Below are 21,046 nucleotides of genomic sequence, written 5' to 3' on the forward strand. Positions count from 1 at the left end.
AGTTAACAACTTAAATCACCAGGGCAAAATGGACTTTTTACTAAAGGATGCTAGAACTATTGGTTAGCCATTTGGGAAAAAAATAAGATTGAGGTATATTTCACACCATATTTAATAATAAACTTCAAATGATCTTGATCTAAATGTAAACCAAATCTATATAACTATTGGGAGAAGATAAGGTAAATTTCTCTTTCCTAGATTTTTAAGAATGTTTTTCCTAAATTAAATAACACCAACAAAGGAATTGATATTTAAAACATATAATATTATTCCTACTGATATAAACTTCTCTACCTTTTGCAACCTGCTTATATTAAAGTATGCAGTAAGAAACAACTCTAGGAAGCTCATCACAATGTCTACAGTGACGATATTGTTCATTACATTATACAATAACCTATCAGTAAGTTTTCCCATGAAAATATCATTCCTGGTATTCTTTTATAGTTTTACTTATTTTCCTTTCTTTCACTTTTCTCTTTATATAGTCCCCCCAAATAAAATATAATCTCTCTCTCTTTCTTTGTCTCTCTCTCTCTCTCTCTCTTCTCTCTCTCTCTCTCTCTCACCTATCTATCTAATCTATATACATCATTTTGAATTCCATATGGAAACTACCAGTAGAAAAAAAAGGAGAGGTTATGCCCACTTAATTAAAATAATAAAATGAGTCAGAGAATGAAGGAGAATGGAAGGGTTGTATGTAGGCAGAAACTTAGAAACTTTCTAGCTGTAAAGTCAGGTCGTCCTTCCCATCTTCCCACCCAACTCTGCCCCATAATTAGACTTTCCATAGAGTCCAAAAACACCACATCCCAACCTGGGCATCAGGAACACAGTATAATATAGAGCAAGTTTTTAAGAATTCAGAAAGATCAGCACTCCCTGCAGTACTTGGAGGTAGCAGAAACTGCAGGTTATAAAGTTAAGGTAGCTACTTCCCTCTGAATTTTCCTTGCACCTAAAATACCCAAAGAAAGTTGTAAAATTTGGAACCTCAGTGGCTTTGGAGAGGATATTTAACAAATGTGAAATTAAAGACTTACTTAGGAGATGTGAGATAAAAGAAAACAATGATAACCCTCAAAAAAACTGTCTAAAGAAAGTGGTCCCTCTTTCTCACCGTTTGGAACTCATCAAACTTTTTTTGCAGCTCCCAAACATCATCTAGATCTACCCCAGTGTTTTCTGCCTTTTTATCTCGAATCCAGTCCAGCATGTCCTCTGCCTCATAGGCCAACAGAAACTCATTGTAACATTGCAATAGACGACGCCTGCGTTCTTCTGCTCGATAAAGGAGGGAGTGGTACCTAGGTGGATAAATAAAGAGAATGGGAAATGTGGAATAACAGATGGAGAAAACAAAGAAGAATAGAGGTAGGGTGAGAAAGAGAATAAAAGAAACCGAAAAAGAGAGAGAGAAAAAAATCAAAGGAAGAACAGGAAAGGAGAGGAGGAAATAAAGATATAAGAAAAATAGCATTGAGAACAGAGAGATAAACTCAGAATGTTCCATTTAAAAATAATAAAAATGTCAAAGTTCCAATAGTGTGACTGGCAACATCCTACAAAATTTCTACAGAAATTTTGGCATGCCTGCTGACAACTGGGTATGAAGCAGCCTGGCATAGTAAACAAAATTCATATGAAAGTCAGAAGACCTTTAGATAACCTTGAAAGAAAGCTGGGTAGGGAGTCAGAAGACATGACTCTATTAAAGTGTCAACTTTGGGTGATTGACTTAACGGTACTGAGCCTGCCTTTCCTTATATAAAAAGTAAAATACTTGAAGGACTCTAAGTTTGCTTTCAACTCTTAATATTTGTGACTTTTCAAGGCATCTTTAAACTAACAGAAGTGACTCTGGCTAATAGAAAATGTTTGCCCAAACACCTATCTAGTTCTCCAGGCTCAAGAACTTACTGGTTCTCAATCTGTTCCTGGCACTCAGTGATGTTGACTGGTTCTTCTTGCCGCTGCTGTGGAAGCATAGGAAACTCATCATGGGCCAGTTTCCTGACATAGACAGCAGGCACAAAACCCTGGTGATCATCGGCTTCCACTTTCCACCAGTCCTAAGGGAGAACAGATCCCAACTCTTTCTTTAGTTCTTGGAAAAACCACAAATAAGAGAGACTTCAACTCTCCTAAATCCCTAAGCATAAGCACAGGCTGATAGCCAAGAAAGCAAACCCATCATTTATTGGGGACATATAATTTTCAGGTATTATGAAGAACATAAATATGGAGTTGCAGGAATTTCATAGATAAGCCTCTGAAATCAAGGAATTTGACATAGTTGATGTTAGACTTTTAACTTTGACAAGGTTTGCAAAAAATAAAAGTAGTTCTCCTTATTATGGGCATTTTGTCCACAAGAATAAAAAAGAAAACTAAACAAACAAGCAAGCAAAAAAAAAAAAACATGAAAGCAGAATCAAACTGGGCTTGTTAGTAGTAGAGTGTTTGTGTATGACAATATTGTACAAGAACTCTTACCTTATCCTTCTCCCAGAATGCCTAAAAATCGTATTGCCCTGAAATTCACTTATGTGAATGCTATATACTTAATTGTCACTTTTATCCCCAAAAAGTGTTTTGGGTATGGAGCTGTGATAAGTACTTTGGATTTAATCTCTTCAGAGAATAATGTGGTGAAATGAAGATTAAGCAAAGAGAAAGAGGGCTTGGTACACAACTTACTTAATAATGAAACATCTTGCCTCTCTAAAATTTTCCTTCCCCTCAGAGTAATAATATTTCAAACTCTCTCCTTCTTTTCCTAATTATTTAGGAGATTAAGTATTATAATATAAAAAAAACTTGAGCTTTTATAAAAATACATATTTAAAATTGTACTCAATATTTTGTCACAATCCTCACAGGAATAAGATCCAAAGATAATCAGATTGGCAAAGATTTCTCTTCAATCATCCTTCTCCTAACTCCAGCTACAATTGTTTCATCACTAGGAATATAGGCACAGAATAGAAAAAAAGTAAAGAGATCAAAGAAAGGGACAATTTAATCCTGTAATATATGTATATGTGATAGAACTGCTATTCATAGCTTGTATGTTATGGGGCTAATTACTTAAGATCTTTGAGTCTTCATTTTGTTAACTGTATTTAATATTATAATTCAAATATGTACAACATCCTAAACAATATCTGGAGGAAAGGTACTTTTAATAAATTATGGTTATTAAGAGAGACAACAGAAAAATGTTGGATATCTGGCTAGTTTGGGGAATGACTTTAGAAGAACCATTTTGTTGATGGGGAAATGATTTGAAGGAACATTCACCTTGTTGATGGAACTGAGCAGAATTAAGACATCATCTTTCTTCAATGTGACTTCTCGAGGGCTGCGGGCCTGGAAGTCATATAAAGCCACAACCCTCTCTTCTCGAGCCACTCTCTCCACTGGTGCAGCCTGTTGTTGCTAAACAAAAACAGGAAGCAGACTGTGTAAGACACTCATTGGAAATATCTTTCTGTAGAACCTAATAGTGGGAGGCTGCTTGGGCCTGAGAGATGAGAGGAGCCTCTGGTTAGAGCCACTTGCATGGCTGCCGATAACTGAGAAATCATCACATGCCACTTTCAGAGATATTGCTGCACCCTAACACTTCTTAGAAGACAGGTAGCCTGAGCAATATGAACACAGAGTGAGCAAATGAGTATGTAGTTTGTTGGAAAAATATTAAAGTCTCTAAGCCATCAGTTCTCAAAGCAGGTAATAAAGGATTATACAAGTCAACATTTCAGAATATTCTTTAAGGAAGTTAAAGACCCACTATCTCTCATCACTTTCTTCATTACCTAGGCCTCCACTAATAATCCTTCCAACTCCTTGACCTATAAATTATTGTATAAAGAAACAGTGAATTTTCTTTTTAGACATGGATTATCTAAAACACAAAAAAGGACACAGAATTTTAAAAATTGAGATCATGAACTGAGATGAAATATCTTGTATCTCTCTTTAGAAGGCAACTTGTTTTTAAGGTAGCCTCTAAATTTTACTTTCTGCAAATATCATAACTCTGAGAGAATTAACAAAATAGAACACCAACCCCTCCATGCATAATGACCTATACCTTCAAACTGGAGCTGAAGATGTACCTCCCCTTACAGATTTCTCTGATTTTATATTCTTCAAGTACTATGTTTCCTCATAACATACAATGTATAAATCCATCTGTTGTTGTTTAGACAGCCACTGCTCACAGCTTGGTGAAGGCACAACACTGAAGCTTTGCCAATATATATATTGATTTGACATGGTGAGTCTATGTCTTTTATCTACTCCCAATATATGAATTCAGAGATTCTCAGTAGAAAGAATTACATGAATGTATTTTTTTCCTTTTCCCCCCTTTTAATTCACACAGGATATACTTATATCATTTAGTTGTTTCCAGCTTCATCATTTTTCAGAGCACTCCTTTTCTTCCATCCTAACTGTTCTCACATTCTCAACCCTTTGCATTTCTCATCTTGCAAATACACTTGATTGTTTTGTGCTCTGGTTTATTTGCTCTCATAGCTTATTGGCTAGATAAGTTCTTCTCCTCCTTGTCTGCACAGTAAATCCCTTTTTTTGTTAACAAGAAGTCAGTTTTAAATATTTCAATGCTCTTATTTCAAGAAAATGGAATACTCCCTTTGACATCACTTTTCCTGTTCATTATCTATTATATGCACTTACTTGTTTAAATATTTGAACCCCTGACACACCAAAATTTTCCTACAAATCAAGATTAACTTTTATTCATGTTTCCACATGGTAAACATTGAATATATGTTGGTTTAAAAACTAAAGATGGAAGGAAGGAAAGAAAGCAAGAAGGAAAATAAGGGTTTCCAGTTAAGATGGCAGAGGAGGCAAGGCTATGCTCACCTCCTCCCACCTCAAAATTACAACTAAACTACATAACAACCATCACGAAGAATTACCTGAAGTCTAGCTGAACAGAAATTTTACAACTAAGGACATGCAAAAGAAGCCAAAATGAGACTGGTAGGAGAGAAGAATGTAGCACAGGTTGGTCCCAAACCAACATGTGGCAGTTAAAAATTGGGAGGGATGTCTTGTGTGCAGAGGTAACCCTCTGAGGAGTGAAGAGTCCCATCCCCACACAAGGCTCCCCAGCCTGGGGTTCCAGTGCCAGGGAAAGAAGTCCCCATAACTTCTGGCTGCAAAACCAGCAGAGATGTTGCCAAGTGAGACCAAAGGCTGCTGTGTCTCAGGCATTCCTTTTAAAGAACCCACACACGAACTTACTCACTGAAGGACTCTCTTGCTCTGATCTCCAGCACTGAGGAAACAGCTGAAAAAGTGCTATAAACATACAGGAGGATCTAAATTGTCTAGCTTCAGGGGAAGGGTTAGAGGAGCAGCTTCATCTCAGGCAGAAATGCAGGCTGAATCCATTGTTCTTTTGTTAAGCCCTCTCATGACCCAGCCTTCTCACATAAGCAGGCACCATATCTGAGATCCTAATAACCTGGCTAACACTGTTCACCCCATTCACCCTTCCCTAGTGATTCCCTGAGACCCCACTTTATACAACCTGCAGGCCGACTCAAGCCACTTACATTGGCTTTTCCATACAAACAGCCTGTTCTTGTCTCATCTAAAGACATTCCTAAAATCTCTCAAATGTTCACAAGCCTCAAACAAGCAGCATCTGATCTCAGCATGCCCCTTACCTCTTGCTAAGCAGCTCCAAGCCTAGTGCAGGCCAAGTTCCGCCACTGCCTGAACCATCTGCCGATCACTTTGTAGCTTATACTAAGTGCTCTCAGGCAGGGTTCAGGCAGTGGTGGAACTTGGCCTGCACCAGAGCCCCTCCCAAGGGCCCCAGAACCAATATACCTGGTGGTCAGCTTTGGACCACATCAGAGCACCACACAACCACATTGACAAATGACATACCCAGAGGGCACACTGGTCAGGCACCCAAGTAAATCCAATTCTTTAGGATCAGCACCTGCACAGCAAGTCTTCCACTGTGGTCAGTCCTAACAATCATTCAGCCTCAGAGTCAGTCCCTCCCATTGGTGTCCAAATAGAAACCAAGACTCAACTACAATAGAAGGACACACACACCCCACAGAAGGGACATGCCTAGAACACCTGGCCCAGTTGACCTAGGAGATTGCACCACTGGGCCCTACAGAACACCTACTACATAAGGTCACACTACATAAGACTGGGAGACATAGCAGCCCTACCTACTACATAGAAACAAACACAGGCAGGGAGCCAAAATTGGGAGAGATAAAAACATGTTCTAAATTGAAGAACAGAATAAAGTTCCAGAAAAAGAACTAAACAAAATGGAGACAAGCAATCTACCAGATGCAGAGTTCAAAACACTGGTAATAAGGATGCTCATTGATGTCAGTGAGAACTTCAAGAATGAGATAAAAACATAAACATGGAAATAGGAAATATAAAAAAGAACTAGTCAGAAATGAATAATACTAAATTGAAGTAAAAATATATTAGAGGAATCAAAAGTAGATTAGATAAAACAGAGGATCAAATTGAATCAGCTATTTGGAAGATAAAGTGGCAGAAAACACTCAATTAAAACAGCAAAATAAAAAAAAGGAATTAAAAAAGGAAAGTTTAAGAGGCCTCTGGGGCAACATCAAGTGTAACGATATTCATGTTATAGGTGAACCAGAAGGAGAAAAGAAAGAAATCACAGGACTGAAAACCTATTTCAAGAAATAATGTTGGAAAACTTTCCTAACCTGAAAGAAAATAATCATAAAAAAACAAGACATACAGAGAGTCATAAATAAAATTAACCCAGGCCCCACCAAGACACATCATAATTAAAATGCCAAAGGTTAATAATGGCAAATAATTTTAAAAGCAGCAAGAGAAAAGTAGTTACCTACAATGAGCTCCCATAAAACTGTCAGCTAATTTATCAACAGAAATTTTAAGGCCAGAGGGATTAGCACAACATATTCAAAGAGATGAAAAGCAAGGACCTACAACCAAGATTACTCTTCCCAGTAAAGTTATCATTTAAAAATGAAGGATAAAGAGCTTTCCAGATAAGACAAAGCTAAAGGAGTTTATTACTACTAAACCAGTATAACAAGAATCGTTAAAGAGATTTCTAGAAGAAGAAGAGGAAGGAAGAGGAGAAAAAAGATAAAAAATGTAAAGAATAAGATGGCAAAAACTACATATCTGTCAAGAAGGAGAAATGCAATTAAGTTAAATGTTAAAGAAGATCAAAAGTATAAAAGGAAGAAAAGAGGAAACCAAAAAACAACACTTATCTAGAAATTCTTGTGAACTAAACTTCTGTAGATGTTACAAAGATGCTACAATCTTGCATATAAGAATCATAGAACTTATTATTTTCTTTGTAATTGTTTCTTGTGTTATAGAAAAAGAAAAACAGTAATAAAGAGAATTTATTTTGCTCTGTTGTGAAAATCATGATTCTTGTCATCTCTAAGTTTTTCTTACCTGGCAGACTTCTGCCTGATCTCGTAGAGCTTGCATACTCTTTCCAAATGCATTAAGATCCACGAGGAAGGCCTCGTGCTTCTTTAGAAGAGCCTGGATTTGTTGATGGAAAGATTATTGGAAGCAAAACAGAAAGAAAAGTAAGCATCCTGGAAGGAATGTTTCAAGCATAATTTTAAGTTTTTCTGTCTATCTTAATTCCTGGAAAAAAAAAACACTTGCTATTTAATGTAGACTTAACCCTAAATTTTAAGTATTAAGAAAATAGAAGTTAAAAAATTAATTACAATTTCAGTATATTTGTTTCACTCAACATGAAGTGAAAAGAGCATGAGCATTTTAGGAACACACATTGCAGCTAAAAGAGGGTGTTCCTAATAGTGTTACTTTGTAGGATGAAACAGCACATCTTTAGATGCTCATCTCAATTATTTCTAGTGCTGAAGGTTTGTGAAATACTATACTGTATTCCCACAGGAGAATAAATAAAACAAAGAAATAGATATAAAAGATAATATAACCTTTGATTTTCTTTTTGCTCTCATATATCTGCCTGATTTTATTTTAATAAAGTATTTAAGACGACTTTATCTTAAAACTATGGCTGGTTTGGGACCAAGACAGGTATGGATCTCTGATCATGCCTTTCTGAGTTTAGATAATCTCTAGGGAATCTATGGGTTTCTGTGGGATTAGGAAAATGTATTTTTGCATCTCTGCCAACGCTGAAGGTATTCTAGCAAATGAAGTCCAAAGGCTATCATCCTGGAACCTCCAAATAATCTAGCAGAACCTGTAACTGTCCCACAATCTAATTTGGTACTATTTGGTGAATACTAGATAATTTCCATCATCATGTTTGCCTTACCCCAGCTGCTTCTTCATCAGCCCCATAGTTGGTGTTTTCTACAATAGGTTCTTTCTCTCTAATCCATGCTTCTGCTTCATGCAAATCAGCCAGGTACTGCTGGAACTGGACATTAGCCTCAAGATCATTTTGCCGTCTAGCAGCTCGAGCCTGAAGAGACTCCATATTCTCATTCAAACTCTTGACCCTAGAGGCCACATCTTTTGCAGCAAAGTGTCCTATGGAGTAGTTATAGAAAAGGTGAGTGTTACCCTCATTAATGTTTACTACACTTCAATTCTTTTGAAGACCTGGAAGAGAGAAAAAGAGGCATGAGATGCTGCTGCATGTACTCAGTATGACATTTTACCTAAGTTTCATCAGGGAATTGGAATGCCATAGGTGAGATTAAGTATCAGTATAGATGCTAAGTGTGAATAGAGGGTATATATCTGGTGGTGTAGGTGTGTCTATATGGTAGTCAATTGGGTGTTACATTCTATAATATACAGACATGAAAACAAAATATCTATGAGTAGGTACTGCTCAAAATTCCAAAAACATGTATTCTCTAGACTAAACAGAAAATTCGATAGATTTTCATTTCTGCCCATAAACTTCTCAATACTACAGAAATTGTTCTCCACCCCTAAGCAACTAGATAACAGAGTTGTAAGGTGCAATTGTTTTTAGACAATAGGCAGGGAATTGTGACTTTTGAGAAAAGGGGAAAAAATGAGGTATGTCCTATGATAGTCACAGTTTATGCCTGGCACAGTTTCTAGGCTATAGTGCTAAGAACTGCAGAACTAGCAGTCACACTGAGGTGAGAAGGCAGATATAAAAGTTGGGAGAAGACAATACAGCTACAGTTTGTGGAACAGAATACTGAAGAGAAAGGTGCTACACAGAGATAGAGCTTCAAAGCTATGTAGTAAGGTCCCCTAGAGTATTGGACTGATTACTCTTAAATTTTCCTCCAAAAATACCTTTATAATTTTATAAGTTATTGGGAACCCCTTTAAGCTTTGCTTACATGGTAATATCTATGGATAATTATCATATTGAAAGTCAAAACAGAAAAATTTAAAATGAATACACATGTATATATTTCATAACCATTAGAGCAATAGCCTTATCACACATCACATAGACTCCAGAAAACTTTGCTGTACACTTATAAAAGAGTGAGTGTGAAATAGGCAAATTACATCTTAACAGGAAAACCACAAAACAAAAATTAGAGAATCACTATCATAGAATAAACATATTCATGCATGCATATACAGACACACACCACAGAACTATAGCTGATAAACAAATACTGAAATAAAATGAAATTATAATACACAATTAATCCAAAGAAGGCAGAAACTGATGGACAAAGAGAAAACAAAAAGCAAAATGTTCGATTTAAACTTACCCATATTGATAATTCCTTTAAATGTAAATTGTCTAAATGTTCTAATTAAAAGGGAGAGATTACTAGATTGCATAAAATAAAAACAAAGTCTAACTATATGCTTTCTATAAGAAATCTTCTTTAAGTAAAAAAAAAAACAGAACATAAGCAAAAAGATGAAGAAATATATATTGCACAAATATGAATCAAAGACAGAATGGCTATGTTAAAGTTGCACAATGTAACATTCAGGGTATCACCATGGGTAAAGAGGACTATATCAGGTTAAAAGAGAACTAAATCATGCTAAAGATTTAAATTCATTAAGAATACATAACAAACCTAAATATGTATGCATGCAGTAATAGGGCATCATCAAAACTCATAAAACAAAAGTGATAGAACTGAAAAGAGCAATAGATAAAACCCACAATTACAGCTGGAGATTTTAAGAAAAAAAAGAGTCTCTATAGTAAAATAGGAATCCCAAATCAACATATTTAGGTTTGAATCATTCAATTCAGATCTGAATGTTTGTTCAGCAATCTGAATTTTAAACTATACTTTTGATAGTTTGATACTGGCTAGAAGTAATTTACTTTTAAATCAATGGAGAGAATATTCCAATGAAATCCATATTGCTTACACCACACCTTGTATATGATGTTTGATTCTGAACATTATATTTAAGCAGTAGGGGTTTCTGAAGATGGGAGACCAGGAGGAAGAGAGACATTGAAAACTATATAAGGAAATTATGCTATTAACAATAAAGACTGTAAGACATTAGGAATCTAAGATATGTCTTTTCTTTCAAGTTCCCATATGAGAAAAACATCCAATTTATTTTATTGAGTTTTGTAACTTAAATTCTGAATTCTGTAACTTCTACAGAAAATCATAGTGATTAATAGGATAATTGTTTTAATAATTTTGACTCTACGGAAAAATAGAAATGACCGGCTAATGAGATAAGTAGCTTTTTTTTTTTGTTTTTTTGAATATACAAACATTGTATCTATAAGAAATGCCCAAGGGAAATTTCTGCATTGGACAAGAAGGTGAATCGGTTATCTTTAAATTCTCTTGAGGCCCTAAAGTCGAACAGACTTTCCTTATAAATTTGGAAAAATGATTATTGTTCAATCTGATCTGAGTCATACATACCTTCTTCTACCATTTTGTTTCCCCTCTCTGTTATCAACCGTATGTGTGGCTCATGGCTGGCAATGTCAGCCCGGATGACTTCATGTCTATTCAGAAGATTCTTGGAGGTAATCAGGTCTTTGCCTACAGAGAAAAATAATTTCAAGGTCTGGTATTTTTCTAGTGTAAGGTAACTCTACTCCTGTAACTCTTGGAGCTACAAGTTCTTTCCTTTGAAATTTTAATCATTATATGGGCTTGCTGAAATTTTTAGCATTTGTCTGATTTTACTTTGCTCAGTTTTGTTCTTCTCCTTGCCTCTTTATACTAAGAAAATTCAATTCATTATTTCACAAGAGATAATAAATAAATTATTATTCTCTTTGGAAGACAGATAGAAATGCAAGTAACTCTACAACTGAAACTTCCAATATTGTGCAACCGATTTTCTTTTGGAATATTGTGGTATAAGAATCGGTATCTTCCACTTCTCATTTCCACATCTCAGAAAGTTATTAAATTCTCTAAACTTAGGATTTTTCCACCATAAAAAAAGCCACAATGTTACCTGTTTTGAAGTTTTGTTGGTAAGGACAGAAATTACTTATAAAAAGTGCCTCACTCATTGCTTAACATTAACATGCACATAATAAATACATATTGTTTATTTCTTCCATTTTTCTAAGATCTCCAGTTCATCTTCCCTGTCTCCCTACCACACTTTACCTCTCTTCTCTCCAAAATTTCCTTCTCTATACTTCACACTAAATGCCTTTCTAGAAAATTTCTATGCCCATCCACTCTTCAAAGAGATCTTTTCTCTTCTAGAAAGTTTTCCCAAACCAGTCCTCCATTGTCACCATTGTCTATTCTCTCATAGTTGTTTCCAGTAAATGCATAGTAAATAGTGTCCTGATACTGACAATAGTGAACTAATAGCTTCCAAATGAAGAAAATATGTACTTCATCTTCTACTATAGCCCATATAGTTAAAAAAGAGAGCCTTCTGGTCATTACCCTGATACCAAAACCTGGCAAAGACAACACACACAATAAGAAGTCTATAGACAAATATTTCTTATAAACACAGATGTAAAAATCCTAAACAAAATTCTAGCAAACTAAATATAACAACACATTAAAAACATTATATATCATGATCAAGTGGGCTTCATTCCAGGGGCACAGGGATGGTTTAACATAGGCAAATTCATTAATGTGATACATGACATAAACAAAATAAAAAATAAAAATTATATGATCATATTAGATGCAGAAAATGAATTCGACAAGCTACAACATCTATTTATTTGTTAAAACATGTAACAAAATTGGTATAGAAGGAAAGTACCTTAGCATAATAAAGGCCATATAGGACAAACCCTCAGCTAATGTTATGCTTAATGGTGAAAACTAAAAACCTTCTATCTAAGATCAGGAACAAGACAAGGCTGTCCTCTGTCACCACTGTCATTCAATATAGTATTAGAAGGCCTAGCTAGAGCAATCAGACCAAAAACAAAAACAAAAACAAAGAGAGAGAAAAAAGCATTAAAATATAGAATGAGGAAATCAAATGTCATTTTTTGCAGGTGACATGATTCTCTATATAGAAAACCCTAGATACCCACTTAAAATCTAGATACCCACTTAAAATTTACTTAAAATAATAAACCAATACAATAATGGTTTCAGAGTACAAAATAACAGTTCATAAATCCATAGTGATTCTATACTCTAACAATGAATTTTCAGAAAAAAATCCTTTTGCAATTGCAACAAAAAGAATAAAATACCTAATAATAAACTTTACAAAGTATGTGAAAAAGAAAACTATACACTCAAACTGAAACATCATTAAAATAAATTAAAGAAGACACAAAGTAGTGGAAAGATATTTGGGTTCATGAATTGGAAGAATCAACATAGTTAAAATGACATATTACCTAAAGCATTATGTAGATTTAATTGAATTCCGATAAAAATTTCAATGGAATTTTTTAAAGAAATAAAATAAAATATCTTCAGATTTGCATCAAAGCATAAAAGACCCCAAAATTTGCCTCTTCTAAAAAAAAGAAAAGAAAAGAGAGAAAGAAAGAAAGAAAGAAAGAAAGAAAGAAAGAAAGAAACAAAGAAAGAAAGAAACAAAGAAAGAAAGAAACAAGGAAAGAAACAAAGAAAGAAACAAAGAAAGAAACAAAGAAAGAAAAAAGAAAAGAAAGAAAGGAAAGCAAGCCACACGTGATCCTGAGGAAAAAAGCAAGGCCAGAGGTATCACTTTGCCTGAGTTCAAATTATACTACAAAGAACAAAAGAAAAACAGACACACAAATCAATGAAGTGGAATCGAAAGTTTAGAAATAAACCCCAATATACAGGCAAGTTATTTTCAACAAAGAAGCCAAAACATACAATGGAAAAAGAAAGCCTCTTCAAAAAATGGTGCTAAGAAAATTGGAAAGTTATCTATGGCCATGCCACCCTGAACAAGCCCAATCCCTTCTGATCTCGGAAGCTAAGCAGGGTCAGATCTGGTTAATATTTTGATGGGAGACCACCTAGGAAGACCAGGTGATGTAGGCATAAAAAATAATAAATGAGTAAATAAAAAATAAAGGATTGTAAGCTGACAAGGTCCTTGCAATCTGTGAAGTCAACCAAAGGTTGCTTCTCCAAAAAAAAAAAAAAGAAAGAAGATGAAAGAAAGAAAGAAAGAAAGAAAGAAAGAAAGAAAGAAAGAAAGAAAGAAAGAAAGAAAGAAAGAAAGAAAGAAAGCAAGCCACATGCGAAAAAATAAAACTAGACTGCTGTCTATTACCATACACCAAAATGAACACAAATACATCAAGGACCTGAATATAAGACCTGAAATAATATTTTATTAGAAGAAAATCTAGACACTTAACTCATGGACCTTGGACTTAGAGAAGATTTTATAAACTTGACCTCGAAGGCAAGGGAATTAAAAGCAAAAATAGTGAATGGGACTATATCAAACTAAAATCCTTCTGCACAGTAAATAAAATCATCAAGACAAAAAGACAACCATCCAAATGGGAGACTGTAACTGTGAACAACGTGTCTGACAAGGGTCTAATATCCAAAATATTTAAAGAACTCATACAACTTAACAACAACAGCAGCAACAACAACAACTTTAATTAAAAATGATCAGAGGACCTGAACAGACAATTCTCTCAAGAAGACATACAATTGGTCCACAGACACATGAAAGGATGCTCAATTTCACTACTTATTAGGGAAATGCAAATCAAAACCACAGTGAGATACCACTCACAACTGTTCGAATGGCTATCATCAAAAGGACAAATAATAAGTGTTGGAGAGGTTGTGGGGGAAAAGGAACTCTCATATGTTGCTGGTGGAAATGCAAATTGGTACAGTCACTATGGAGACCAGTATGAAGGTTTCTCAAATAATAAGAATAGAATTGCCATATGAACCAGCAATCCCTCTTCTTAGCATTTATTCCCTAAAACTGAAAAACATTTACCTGCAAAGATATATGCACCCTGATGTTCAATGCAGAATTATTCACAGTGGCTAAGATATGAAGGCAACCAAAGTGTCCTTTCATAGATGATTGGATAAAGAAGAGGTGGTACATATATTGCCAAGGACCTTGGCAATAATTTACGTTAGAGCAAGTAGCAAAAATCTAAGCACTCTAGCTCTTCCCAGAGGCCTTAATTTCATGGCCCTGTCCATTTCTGGGTTTAGAAGGTAAACTTTCAATTATGAGGCTTTTTTTTTTAATCTTCTTACGGAAGAATGAAAACATTTTTTATGAGTGTAGGGGAGAAATCTGAGTGCAAACTCAAACGATCCGCAGACCTTGGGGTGTTCCTTATGACTCAACTTTTTCAGGCTGCACTAACCAAGGTAGATGGAAGCTGCTGAAGGTTCTGTTTCTTGGATCCAGGCCTCCTCATCCTCTGTGTCTCTGCAAATCTGTTGTAGATGGAGAAGGTCAATGAGCTTCTTCTTCCGGGTAGCCAGTGGCTCTTTTAGGGCTTCAAACTGGGACACTAGGTTCTCTTGCCTTGCTCGTATATCGCCAGCATCAGGATGGCCTGTTTCTTCAAAATATGTCGCAAGGTCTGTGAGAGAGTCTACCTGATCCTAAGGGAGAAATTAAATGGATGTTTGGTGTGGGGAGACCATGGAGAGAATTAGTTCCCATATTCACTGTGTTAGGACATTGAATTAAATCAATGATATGGAGTATGAGGAGTGGCCTCATTGAGGATCATTTCATCAAGCTAAGAGAACTATTTATAGGAAAGTAGTTTTTAAGTCATATTTCAGAAATGACAATCTACTTATAGAGTGTGCCAAGGAAATTGGAGAAATCAGAACTACAGCCATGGGGTTCTTACAAGAGACACCAGGCAACAAGGAGAATGGCTAGATTAGAAGGAATATTGGGAAGAAGTTGTTTACCAGCTAAAATTTTTGAATTTTTATGTTAAGTTTCTTGATCTTCTCTTTTAATAATAATTACTTATTATTATGAGTTTGCTTAGAGCATACACAGGTGTTTTGGCATACAACTTGTCAAAGAACTAGCAACAAACCTGACGAGCAGCCACACCAGACTCCAAGAGGCTGTGCTTCCTGAGTAGATTCTGTACATCAGCTAGGCCTTTCCCATAATCCTCAGAGGTAGCCTGCCACTTCACCTCCTCTAGCCAGCACTTCAGATCTTCTGCATTATTTTCAAATTGCAGCTGTTGATTAGCTTCATACAACTGGGTCCCTGGGAGGAGATATTAAGTATAAGATAGGTACTATAATTGCTCCTCATTATATAATAACACGTCTTCCATCAACTTAAGGATCAATATAATAATTTGATATTCCAGTGGGGGAAATATAACTGTAATATGTGTGATTATATAAAAATTACTTTAAATTTGTAGATTTTGATAGTATTTGTTTTTGAATATAGTATAATTCTCAAAACAAATATGAACAATAAGTTCATTCCCTAGTGAGTGTGTTAGATTATAAACAGCTTGGGTATTTTCATATGTGATTTCTTGCACTCTATTAAGACCTCTTTTTCAAAGAGATTCAAATCCAAACACCTCACTTTCTCAGAGAAGTATAAAACTTGGGGTTGACTCAGTTTGAAATTTTGAAGTGTATTTTTATAAATGTCTTTCTCAGAACTTCACTAGCCCCCTTTTAGTGCCTGGCCGTCATCACAAGACATGCCTCAGAATTTTCTTTATTGCACACACTATTCTCAGACAAACTTTATTCTATGACTTTATAGCAATTATTTTTATTATTTCTGCAAAGCAATTACTGTATCTCTTAACAGTAGGGAGTACTAGTGATTTCTTATTGTTACAGTCAAGTTGAATTTTTTTCCTAAACCAAAAAATCAAAATGATGTCCAATAAAATCAGTATCTCTTCTATAACCAGGGCAGAATCATATCTACAGATGTTTATCATCTGTAAGAGAATATTGGGAAAATATTAACAAGAGATTCTCATGATTTGTGTGAATATGGTAATTGATTTTTTACAATAAGAGGTGAGGTTAAATGTATGTAGATATTTAAGTAGATACATAGAACATTTTTAAAGAGCTACAGCAAAGCCTGAAAACTTTGATAGATGAAAAAAGCAACAAGTCATTAAGCCCTATTTATAAAAACAAAATATTATAGGAACATTACATGTGGTACTGACAGTCTTTCAATGTTCAATTTACTAACCTGGGTTATAATATCTTGTCATGTCTAGAGAACAAAAATATGTAAAACTGAATTTAAGGATAGTAGTTTAAGGTGCATAGAAAATACAGAACTCGTGGTTCCTAAAGTTTTTTTGAAAAAAAATTTTAAAAGTGGAAAAAGTTGGAAAAAAGTAGTTTTAGTTTTAAAAATCTACATACATGAATAAAACATAAAATTTTATAAATATATGGTGTGATGAATTTAAAACTTCTTGACCAATAACGAAAAAAAGCAGAGAAGAAAATGAATAACATCTCTTCTCATAGAGGTCACCAGACAAATTCAAAATGGTAAAGATGAAAATGTTAGGTTTCAGAATTTAGGCATTACCCTTTCAATAAAACCTCTTTTCTAACCTTTCTGTGCTGTAGCCTCCAGCAATTCCTTCCAGAGGCTTGCAACTTCACTAACACGAGCAGCCACACTGTCAGAGGCATAGTGACCTCCCTCAATCATCTCCTGGCCAGTTTTCTCTAGGCTATTGAGTAGGATCTTATTAGCTGCCAATTCTTTTTCAAAGACTTGCTGCTTTTGAACCCGGCTTTTCAAGTTCTGTGTGTCCTGACACAAGATGAAAAAATAAAAGTAAACCATTACTTGAAGAATGAAAATCAAACATGTTGAGGACAAGGGTTACTTCTCACTATAAATTTAAGTGCAATAAAAAGATAGAAGAGAGAAACTGTCCTTGTTCAAGTATAGAGCCAGAGAATGCTTAGGAAACCCAGTTCCCTAACCCACTTATGCATGGAGTCTAAAGAACAAAATAAAATGAAGATAATTTGAATATGACACTCCATGAAAGAAATAGCAATCAGAGCTGTCATGAAAGGATAAAAACTTTTTATCTCTGTCTTAGTATGTGTACCCTCCAACCTTTTGTCTCATATAGAAAAGATCTGTTTATCCTAAATTCACTGGAACCATAACTCTCCTAAAGAACACAAGCACATAGTGCTGAGTTTTATAGAATAAAAGTTATAGATAGGTAGTAGTTCTCATAGTTCTATAAAGATATAAGAACAAAAGGATAAGATGTATACATTTAATACTAAATGATAATTCAGGAATTTCTAAAAGTAACAAACTAAAATAGAAGAAGGAAAGATTTAAGCCCAAGTTTATTTTGTCCAGAATTCATGCCTCTAAACTTTACATCAAACTGCCTTGTTAATAATGGGATAACTTAAGACAATTGACTCCACAATTCATTTTCTTGATTTTCTCATCTGCAGCTCTTCCCTTCTAGGTGCAAAACTGTGTAAGTCTGTATTATACTAATACAGGTTACTTTTGAGTTCCAAGTAACTTTCAGGAAATTTGAATGTACATTATGATAAGATACAATGTGTTCTACTATAAGGGTACAGAGTGAGCAGAATAGGTGATAAAAGGAGAAGAAACAACTAAATAAAGAGCAGACCCTCCCTTACCTCATTCTATTAAGCACCATTGGAAATTGTGTCAGAGAAAAGGAGCGATGGGGAGCAGGCAATTCGAAAGTAAAATTCCCGGCTCTTAACTAGATATATAGCCTTAGGGGAGTCATTGCCCTTCCCTGAGATTCTGTCTCCTCACCTATGAAATGGGGCTTATCAACTATGATCCTTTCAGCTCTAAGACTCTAGTTCCATGAAACTAAGTCCTGATGAATATGACCTATACTGGAAAACCCTGCCTACCTTATAATCTTCATCATCTGCCAACTTTTTCTTCTTGTTGATCCAGTTCTTCAGGTCATCTGAGTCCTGATATAATTGCTGCAGAAGCAACGAATCCTCCAACAATCTGCGTCGAGTGATAGCCCTTTCACGTAGAACATTTCTCCTGATCAACAGCTGCCAAACCATGAGCAAACTCATTGTCAGCAAAACTCAGTGAGGACACGTGAGAGCCATTGCCCATATTAGTCATCATGCCCCCAACAATTCCCCTGACTCTTGGTGCATAAACAGGCAGACACACAGCTGAGCCTTGAACATACCCCATCCCGGATGGCAGCAATGTTCTCTGAATCATAATGATCATTGTCAATCAAATTGGTTGCAGTCTTGTCTACTGTCTAAAAAAAATAAATAAGTAAAACAGAGTTGTTCCTCCTCAGTGGCAACTGAATATTGCTCACATTTTGAATACCTGTTCAAAGAAATAAGCATGGTGGCATGGGAAAGTGTTTACCTCTGATTTGTTATAAATTATATTTCAAAATATAGACCTTAGTCAAGTCAATTATCCTCTCCATGCCACTATATGTGTGTGTATTTGAAATTAACAGCAATTTATCATCTATTTGCATACTTTTACTTGTATTTATTATTTTACATTTTTAATTACAGTTGACGTTTAATATTATATTAGTTTCAAGTGTACAACTTCTGGATTCTTCCTCTTGTACAGTTTGGAAGATAAACTTCAGCCCGAAATTACATTGTAGCTAATTTTCTTTTTTTAATTTTTACTTTTTAATTAAATTTGACTTTCAAATCCCCATAGAGAGGGATTTGCCCCAGGGGGTTCTATTATCTTCCAAGAGCATCCTTTGATTGTGCCACTTGTGGGGTTAATTGGGTGGTGCCCTGCTGTGATCTGAAAATGGCCATTGGGTGTGTTAGTTTGGGACTTCTTGGAGGGGCTCCCATATAGGCCAAGGTCAGCTGTTGCCTATGATGGGCCTGGAGCTACCTGGTAGGAGCTACAAGGTGATCTCAGGTTGGTCACTGCCTATGATGGATCTGGAACTGTGTGGGAGGGACCATACTGCAAAACAAGGCTGGTTGCCATCAGTACTGAGCCTGGGATATCTAATCAAAAGGACCAGGCACCCTGAGGCCTAGTGCAATCTGCCAGCTGCTTGTAATTCTCACTTTCTGGAAGTGCCTTGAGTGGTACTCAAGTTGAATGAGGTGGAGTCTCAGGGAGTCACCAGGGAGGGTGAGTTGTGTTCACCAATTAATGCAAGTTTTGATTCACTTAGCAAAAGGTTCAAGTCACACTGAGACCAGCCCTTGCTCACTTGGGGCCTGCAGACCCCTGTGTCCTGTCCAAGAAACACTTTAGCATGGGCCAGTACTGGCTGCCTGCCAGCCACAGGTAAAGCTTCTAACTGTGCATGAATTGGGGAGTTCTTACAAAGTCACCAGGGTGGGGCGAGTGGTGTTCACCAGGTTATTGCAGATTTAGACTTGGCACCAGTGCTAAGCCTGGGGTTATTCAAAAGGCTCAGAGCATTTCAAGCATGATACAATATTTTTAAAATCTTGGTTATAGTAAATGAATTCTGATGTCACTGCAAGGTGAATATTGATCTCTTCTTAAATCTTCACGAACAAGCACTATAATGACATAACCATGTCCAGTGCCCAGTTGATCTATCATCTATCTATCTATCTATCTATCTATCTATCTATCTATCTATCTATCTATCTATCTTTCTATCTATCATCTATTTATCTATCAACTATCTATCATCTGTCTATCATATATCTATCATCATGTATGTATGTATGTATGTATGCATTATGTATGTATATATCTACCTCTATTATTTAACTATCATCTATTACATGTACTTATATTTATACCTATATCTATATCTCCAGCTACATAAAGAAAGAAGTCAAATATTGTAGAGGTAAATTTGTACTCATATTTATTCTTGAACCTAGCTTCTCCCCACCCCCCAAAAATTACTAGAGGTAAAGATTGAGAATTAAATAGGACTAAGAAAATAATCTAAAATGGGTGATAGTACTTTATAAACAATAAAATTATTTTACACCTTTAGCTTTTATCAATAAGCATCTGCAGAATAAGTATATGTGATTATAAGGGATGATATTAAGCTCTGTATTGACTGAACATTAACAGAGAAGACTTAGAATTTGATTGTTATTTTTGTTGTTGGGCTGGTGGTGGTATGTATGCATATATGTGAGTTTAAATCAACCATATCTTAGGAGACAGACAAAGACTTATAATATATTGACCCACAGTTTTTCTTACACTTCTCTGAGCTCTGTTTATATGTTGGCCAGTTTTTCTGGGACAGTGTAACTTAAGTTTCACAGGAAAATTGTAGTAGCATTAGATGAGGAGAACAAAAATGAAGATAAAGCAAAGAATAAATATTACTTAGATATCCTAATATTGTTAGAGAAAACTAATAGAGATACTACGAGAGAAGAAAAATCTTTAAAAAATACATTTCAAAATTTTTAAAGAAATAATTCTATATTAAATATGTAGCCAATAGTTTCTATTTAGAATGAAAAAAAAAGACAATCATGAATTTCATCAAAATATAAAATGTCATGAAATCTTGAAAGACTTTCTAAAGATGCTTCATGGAAAAAGATATGTGTTGATA

The 21,046-nt window shown here is 35.3% G+C and overlaps 1 protein-coding gene and 1 pseudogene across 2 annotated transcripts in view; one reads left to right on the forward strand and one right to left on the reverse strand.

Moving 5' to 3' along the window:
• SPTA1 (spectrin alpha, erythrocytic 1) overlaps positions 1-21,046 on the reverse strand; it is an 82,057-nt gene that overhangs the window by 46,526 nt on the left and 14,485 nt on the right. For both annotated transcript variants that reach the window (XM_016130190.2, XM_016130183.2), the window contains exons 13-23: positions 18,665-18,742; positions 18,363-18,518; positions 17,037-17,241; positions 15,506-15,687; positions 14,807-15,050; positions 10,926-11,048; positions 8,378-8,595; positions 7,510-7,602; positions 3,310-3,447; positions 1,927-2,078; positions 1,127-1,313 (exon numbers count right to left, since the gene is read on the reverse strand). In XM_016130190.2, coding sequence (XP_015985676.2) covers positions 1,127-1,313; positions 1,927-2,078; positions 3,310-3,447; positions 7,510-7,602; positions 8,378-8,595; positions 10,926-11,048; positions 14,807-15,050; positions 15,506-15,687; positions 17,037-17,241; positions 18,363-18,518; positions 18,665-18,742 — 1,776 coding nt within the window. The remainder of the gene's footprint in view (positions 1-1,126; positions 1,314-1,926; positions 2,079-3,309; positions 3,448-7,509; positions 7,603-8,377; positions 8,596-10,925; positions 11,049-14,806; positions 15,051-15,505; positions 15,688-17,036; positions 17,242-18,362; positions 18,519-18,664; positions 18,743-21,046) is intronic.
• On the forward strand, positions 13,372-13,490 carry LOC118613176 (annotated as a pseudogene).

Source organism: Rousettus aegyptiacus, unplaced genomic scaffold, assembly GCF_014176215.1.
Source record: "Rousettus aegyptiacus isolate mRouAeg1 unplaced genomic scaffold, mRouAeg1.p scaffold_m13_p_17, whole genome shotgun sequence".
Classification (NCBI taxonomy): domain Eukaryota; kingdom Metazoa; phylum Chordata; class Mammalia; order Chiroptera; family Pteropodidae; genus Rousettus; species Rousettus aegyptiacus.